Genomic DNA, 7316 nt, shown 5'->3' on the forward strand with positions numbered 1-7316 from the left:
CGTCCGAAAATACTTGTCGCAGAAATAAACGTATCTTGACGTATTTTAATTCTACATACATCCACTTTTATATATTTTCGCAACAAGTAATTCCGGACGAAGGGACTACAGATTTGCCTTCGAGCATCATGGAAGTTGGAACCGAGCTCTCTGAGTCACCGGCACGGTACTGTCGATATTCATCAGAGGATGGTGCCGTGGATCCGTGACTATGAACATTCGGTTGACGGTATAGCATAGAGGAAAAATTAACTGCTTTTTGAACATTACGGAATCGCATACACTCGAAGTCGAGCTTCTGCAAAATCTTTCATAACGACATGACATACATCGACACTGCTTACATGCACAGCTCTCGTAGCTTCCTCGTAGAAGTAGAAGAAGATCTAAAACGACAAGCTGCACTCGTCCACGAGGCAGTCGTCATCGAAGTTCCACAGCTTCATCGCCAGCTCGTCCGCGGGGACACTGCCCTGCACGGCGTCTGCGCTGAACAGGCCGTCCAGTGACTCGTAGGAGCCACTGTTAAAGTAGGAAAACTTGTCGTCGACGAAGAGGAGGGAGGCGTCGAACAGCACCTCTACCCTGGGCCGCTTCGTAGCCCTGCGGCTGCGGAGCTGCTCCATGTCGAGTTGCACGGCGGCTTCGTGGACGATCGGGGCTGCAGTGGTCGATGGAGCGGACGAGGAGGGGAAGTTGAGCTTGGCCCTGGAGCCGCGGAAGCCGCGCGCGGCGACGTCGTAGGCCAGCGCGGCGGCTTCGGCGGATGGGAAAGTGCCGAGCCAGACGCGGGCGCCCTTGATGGGGTCACGGATCTCCGCGGCCCACTTTCCCCATGGCCGGAGCCGCACGCCCCTGTAGTGCGCCGGCTTGGTGGATCCGCGGAACACACTCTCCTCTACCCTCATCCGCTTTCCTACGTTGCCCGGCATTGGTAGACGTCTGGAAGCCACCGCTGGCGCGGTCGGAATGAGCTCGGCAAGGATCCCGCCGCCACACATCTTGGCTTCCTTTCTCTAACTCTGTTGCTTGCTCTCGCTCTTTAGTGACTATAGTAGTACAGTAGCAGTGGTTTGCTCGTAGTTAGTACGTACAGTGGTTGTGGAGTTAGGGTGGGGTTGAAGCGTTCTTAAGTAGGTTCCATAAAATCAGGGGGCAACGGGGGTGGATGAGATTAAGAATGAGACAGCTCAGCTCACACCTCCCGTCTTCCTACGTACGCTCGGCTCTTTCCTCCCGCATGCTCCAAACGCTCATTTCTATTCTATAGGGCAAGTGTTCCCGTCGACATCTATTCTAACTTAGTGGCAAGAGGGTTCCCGTCGACATCGAGCAAGCCAATGATATCCCGCCACCGTACCTCTTTTGTATTCTAACTTTGCTGGAGCGCTGGGTCGATCGTGCCACCTGCTGCATTCAAATCGCACTTGCCTGTAATCTCTCACAACTATACCTGGCCATGGGCAACCCGGCCCGGTCTTGCCCACGGGCCGGGCCTGTGTCTAGAAATTAAGCCCGAAGGTCAGGTTGGGCCGGGCCTAGGCCCGTCATATTTGTGATTTACTGAAGAGGTGTGGCCCGAGGACCGGCGGGCTTTTATATATGGTGGCGGGTCGGGTTGGGCCTTGATTTTAGGCATGATGGCCGGGCTGGGCCTGGGCCTAGTTTTTCTTCGTCGGGCTTTGTCCAGCCCGCCCCGGCTGAGGGATGGCCAGGTTACCCAGAACCTAATCATCAACATATTTTATTTGTTGAGATTTTCAATATGCTTAGTAGTCGATCCAATGTGACCAAGTTGTTGCATCCGAAGAAAACTTTGGATTAATTTACAACTCAGATGCATCCGATTTTCGTTCGTCTATGTTTATGTGTCTAGAGGTTGGATCATTCCAATCTACACTTACATCGACTGCAATTGCTGTTCTTGTACGTTGGTCCTTTGTGGCCTTAGCAGAACGACTTCCTGACTGTCTACTATGACAACGTTTGCCTGATGGAGGGATGATGACGGCGGCGCGCCTTCGGCTCGCTCCAGAGCTTGTAATCGTCGCTAGATGATCTACAAATCTGGATGTAATTTTTACTTCTGGTGTTTTTTGTACTATCTTAACAGTTGATGAATAGATGAAAAGTTTTTCCATAAAAGAATTCAATTAGTGCAGGTTGCGTACTAGTACCCCCGCTTTATCTCATTAATCTCTTTCTTCCACTCATTTGGAATTACAGTCTTGAGGCAATATGCCCCTTTAAATGTATGCGACAAACATACTAATGTAATATTCCCGCTTTCTGATTCAATGGATGCATATATGAAAATCTTTGACCAACACTGAAGCACGCATGAGTTCACGTTCTTCAACAATGTTTTTTAAAACACAATAGCTAAATGTCACTCGACTGACTTTAGCTTTCAGATCATTCAATTTTGAGAAGGACGAAAAAATTCATCGAAGGAAGACCGGAGGGATGGAAGGAGCTCTCCCAAGAGCTATCAATTATCTACCGTTGATGGGAGGGTGGGGGCCGCAGCACGGCAGTGGTGGGAGCGACAACACAATGGTGGTGCAATTTCGCTGGAGAAAAAAACTGGTCATCACCCGGGGCTAGAGGGATGGGCGGGGGCAGCGGCAAGACTGGTTGTGGGGGCGGCTCAGGGAAGGGCGGTGCGGCCAGGCCGTCCCGGGAGTGCCACCGAAAGAGAAGGCAGGAGGTAGAAGAAGGTGATCTGGCCATCCATTGTACATCCGACGCCTCTTAAGGGTCGACTAACCCAAATTAGTTTTTTCAGGCGACTTACATCTAGCAATTCCCTTTCTAAAAAGACACTAATCTAACACCTAACATGACCAAAATTCAGCGATCAACTAACCACGAAGTGCCAACGCAGGCATCTCGTCAAGCACAGCGTATGCATAGCTGCTATTGAGTGTTCACTGTAGCAGGTACTCGTGCGGAGGTGCATAACCACACACAACGTCTCAAAGGTTGAAGGTGTCACTTGAAGGAGGACTCGGCAGTGGCGCCATGCTGAGCTGAGCTAAGTTGAGCAATGCAGATAGGACACTCGAGCTCGCTTGAAATAGGCTTCAACAAAGCACGTGAAGGCTCGAGTTTAACTCGACAAACCTTGTGATGTAGGTACTTCACTTCAAATCATTATGGTTCTGGTAGAATCCGGGTTGCAGACTTCTACAACCACTCCTCGAACCTTTTTATGATAATGTTTTTGCGGAATCCAGGTGGCTGACTTGTAATTATACAAACTCAACTTCACTTCAAGAATGAATCTATCTAAATTTTTGTGCTAGCACTTCTTGCATTTTTAGTATTATGTGAAAGGGTCTTATTTTGCGAGTGCGTCGATTTGGAGCTTGGGCTCAGCTGCACCTATAATCTACCTCGTCCGTCCGTGTCTTGGGATGTGAACAATTACAGCTGGCGTGGCCTGTGCGATCCGCGTTAAATGGAGAAAACCCCCGAATACGGTAGGAAACAGGAGTGAAGGAGTGGGGCTGGCCCGTCTCGTCCGGACGGACGTTGTGGGGGCACGGAGTGGGCCGTGGACCAGGAACGTCGGTTGTTTACTAGGCCGTGAACCAGGACGTTAGCTCTCGCATTCTGGGCCTGGATCGGATAAGGAGTCCAAAACGAGGTTGGCTTCTGAGCCGTCTGTGGTTCCTTCTAGAGGCCCCCCGCCGCCGTGGAAACCCAAAAGGGGATAGAGTTCGCCGAGGCCGCTGTAGCGGGTGGCGGCGCCACCGCGTGTGCTCCACCGTAAAGCTACTCACGGATGGTCGCAGAAGGAATGGAGTTCCTACTGGATGCGGTTGACAGGTTCGTGACCTTGCAGATCTAAGCTGAATTCTAACTGGCTACAGAACTAATCTTATGCCGGACATTCGCCGTTGTCTACTCAGGTTCCCGGTGCGGGAGGAGTTTGATGACAGTCTTGACAACCCAGATCCGGTCCCGCTCGCGTACCTTCTGGAGAAGGGCGGTGCAAATCCGGAGTTTGGACGGGGAGAAGACCACTCTGGGATTGCTGATATCCTGTGCGACGGTGTGCTAACTTACGCCCAAGGGGGTGCCCATCAACAGCGTGTTGAGTCTCCGACGAGGTCGGCCCAATCGACGGGCAGGATTAATCCAGAGGCCCCAGGCTGGACCAAAAGGTGAGTCTCAAAACTGCAGCCATTCAGTACATTTCTCTGCTTTCAGCTGTTAGAACAGTAACATGTTAGACAGTGATACGACGTTGGTATGACTCTGCTATATTTTACATAATTAGTAAACTATAATTTGGTACACCTATCGTACTGGAACTGATAAGTAAGCGAGGAAATGAATGTTTCATGAGTATCACCTTCCATGTGATTGTTCTGAAGAAATAAAAGCAAAGATGTGCAGTACGTGGGGGTGGAGGGGTAAGAATGAGGGATGGTGTTGCTTGTGCGATATGCTTCCGAATTAATACATAGAAAAATGCTAGTTCATGTTAGGGAGATCCTATGGACTGATTTTTTGGGCGAACAATTTGTGCTTGCATGGATTTGGAGAGTCGCTATTTGTTTCTGAATTTGTAAACTGGAATACATTGTGTTTTTTTTATACCTCGCAGGCTTCGTCTTGGAAGTGCGGCACCTGACCGTGTGCCATGTCCATCAAGAATGAGCGCTCTAGAGCTGTCGATAAGGAAATATGCTGAGCAACCTGACAAGAGCGTGGTGCGACCTGAGCTAGGGCTTAGTTTCGATTCGCTAGGAGAGGCGTATGATTTCTACAACTTATATTCATGGGAAATTGGATTTGGGATAAGATATGGGAAAAGCAGGCTGAAGGCCGAGAGAACAAAAAGCATGCAGGAGATAGTATGCGGTTGCTCGGTGAGTGTCTGTTTGCTTGATGTATAATAAGAAGTGGCAGTGTACTGGTTGGTGTTCCAACCTGAAGTTGATGAATTTGAATCAGCTTGGGGGGCACTGCTGGACAAGTACAACTTGAGGTCTCATAGCTATATGACACAAATATATGAGACAAGGAAAAAATGGGCAAAGCCATATTTCAGGGGTGTGTTCTGTGCGAAGATGACAAGTACCCAGCGAAGTGAGAGCGCAAACCACGTGCTGAAATCTTACATGCCGCCTGCGAGCCGAATGCATGTTTTCGTCCGGCAATACATGAGACTTCAATTTGATGGGGAACGCGACGAAAGCTACGAGGAAAAGAGGACCATGATTGTAAGTAGTTTTCTGCCATTACGAATCTTTTTGCTATGAATTTGCTGCTGCTTGGTAGATTGTGCTCGTGGAATGACTAATACCGCATGGAAAATTTCCTTGTTGGCAGGGAGGCGCCGTCCGGCGGACTAACCTTGCGATTGAGCGGCACGCCAGCAAAATATATACTAGGAATTTGTTTGAGGAATTTGACCGGCTGCTTTTAGAAGGGACGGCATACAACGTCACTGAAGTTGAGAGGATGAAGAAATACATCACAACACACAATAATGCAGCGAAGAGAGAGAAGTGGAGCAGAGTGGAATATGAGGTGACCATCAACGATGACAAATCAATATTCACATGCGAGTGTGGTCAGTTTGAACACACAGGGATGCTTTGCTGCCATGCCTTAAGGGTGAGATGGGTCGACATATTGTTGTGCAAGAATTGAGTTAGGGGGGAGAACATCGGCAATTAACATTTAACATTTGATGTTGTAGGTGATGGAGATTCTACATTTGGACGAGATTCCGAAGCACCATATCCTTAAACGGTGGACAAGAGACGCAAGGGATATACTCCCAGATCACCTGGTTCAGTACCAGAAGGACAAAGCACATAATTTGTCTTTCACATGCAGACACGCGAGGCTATACTTTAAGGCCATGGAGGTAGTGCGAATGGGGGACGCAAGCACTGCATGCTATGAGCACATGCATGCTGGCCTGGATTCTCTTCTACGTTCTGGAGAGGGAAAAAGCAAATGTAGTTAGTTGTCTTGTTGTTGTTCGTCACCTCGACACATTCCCCGGCATCGTCCCACACAGAAAGAAAGAGCGTGGAGCCCCGGCCTGACCTGTAAGTCCGCTAACGTAAAGCGAGGAGTTGAGCCTGATAAGGGAAGAAAGCGAGTAGATACCCTGCCCTCGCATTAAAGCATCGATCTAGTCCTCTATTAGATATGAATTTCCTGTTGGAAATTGAGGTACATACTCCAAAAATCCCTGGTTTTTTCCTTCGGTTAGCAACTCGTCTAAGTTTAAGATCAGATGTCAATCTTAGATCTTATTTTAGTTCGATACGTCCACCTAAGAAACTCGCCCTTGGCTTTCATCTCGGTAGGTGTATTATTCTACATTTTCCCAAAAGGACATTCATTCATTTCTTTTTCTTCCCGGGCGATCACCACGACTAAAACGAAAACAAGACAAGAAATCAAGACCCATACTACAGGAAAAGGGCTGGTGGCCGACATTTGGGAAAGTCGGGCAGCTCTGGCGGTCACAAGGGACGGTTTGGCTTTCGAGGATCGTCTCATTCAAAATGGAAATGGCTGTCAAGCTGCGAATGGCGAGCCTGCTTTGGTTGATCATGGAGCTGAACCATGCCACAGTGCTGCGAATTCTGTAAATGCGAATGCCCTGCAGTGCCTCGAGGCGCCAGACAAGTGTAAAGGTGCTGGCAGGCCGACGAACAGTAGGGAGAAGGCCCCGTACGAAGGGCTGAGTAAGAGAACCAGGTTCTGCAGCATTTGCTGCCGTGAGGGCCACAAGAGGACCACATGCCCAGAGAGGGGATACGCCAAAGAAGCCGCGGAAACCCGGCAGATGCAAGAACTGCGGCATAGAAGGGCATCGGCGGAATACATGCAAGAGGCCTCTTGGGTTTGCCGAGAGCTGAGTTGTGCAATTTTGGGTTGCATCGGTTGAGGTTACCTGTTTCCTTTGAGGCTAAACATACAGTCTGTACCTGTTGAGCGTTGCTTGCGCATTGCATCCAGTTTTCTTTAATAATGTGTGCTGATAAAAAACTTTTTACGACTGAGGAACTTTGTGGCTATATGTAATGATATGAACCTGTATCGCCGATAATGTAAGAATGTTTTATTGCTGTGTGAACATTTGAATTTAACTGCACGTCAAGGTCGCACAGATATACTAGTAGTGGGCCATCTAATGTCTATCTGTGCCCGGACGACGTTAGCTCAGATAAGATGACGAGCCATCGCTCGTCAATCTGTCCTGCAACGGCGTTGCAGCCAGCCGTGACAATAAATGCAGTTGGTAAACCCGAACGCCAGCCCCATATACCACCAAG

At 49.1% G+C, this 7316-nt stretch overlaps 3 protein-coding genes across 3 annotated transcripts; 2 read left to right on the plus strand and 1 right to left on the minus strand.

Annotated features, from left to right (window-relative positions):
* Positions 1 to 274: 274 nt before the first annotated feature.
* On the minus strand, positions 275 to 1070 carry LOC125530137 (ethylene-responsive transcription factor ERF071-like). The gene has a single exon (XM_048694537.2). It carries the CDS (start codon positions 999 to 1001, stop codon positions 387 to 389), a length of 615 nt encoding a protein of 204 aa, XP_048550494.2. The 5' UTR covers positions 1002 to 1070; the 3' UTR covers positions 275 to 386.
* Positions 1071 to 3629: 2559 nt separating this feature from the next.
* LOC147974266 (uncharacterized) lies at positions 3630 to 4910 on the plus strand. The gene is made up of 3 exons (XM_087517378.1): positions 3630 to 3834; positions 3918 to 4172; positions 4619 to 4910. Exons 1-3 carry the CDS (start codon positions 3791 to 3793, stop codon positions 4908 to 4910), a joined length of 591 nt encoding a protein of 196 aa, XP_087373504.1. The 5' UTR covers positions 3630 to 3790.
* A 105-nt stretch (positions 4911 to 5015) lies between these two features.
* LOC147974267 (protein FAR-RED ELONGATED HYPOCOTYL 3-like) lies at positions 5016 to 6384 on the plus strand. Its single transcript, XM_087517377.1, has 3 exons — positions 5016 to 5237; positions 5347 to 5634; positions 5720 to 6384. The coding sequence occupies exons 1-3, from the start codon at positions 5016 to 5018 to the stop codon at positions 5990 to 5992; spliced, it is 783 nt and encodes a 260-aa protein (XP_087373503.1). The 3' UTR covers positions 5993 to 6384.
* Positions 6385 to 7316: the final 932 nt, after the last annotated feature.

This window comes from Triticum urartu, chromosome 4A (genome assembly GCF_056163025.1).
Source record: "Triticum urartu cultivar PI428250 chromosome 4A, HENAU_Tu73, whole genome shotgun sequence".
Classification (NCBI taxonomy): domain Eukaryota; kingdom Viridiplantae; phylum Streptophyta; class Magnoliopsida; order Poales; family Poaceae; genus Triticum; species Triticum urartu.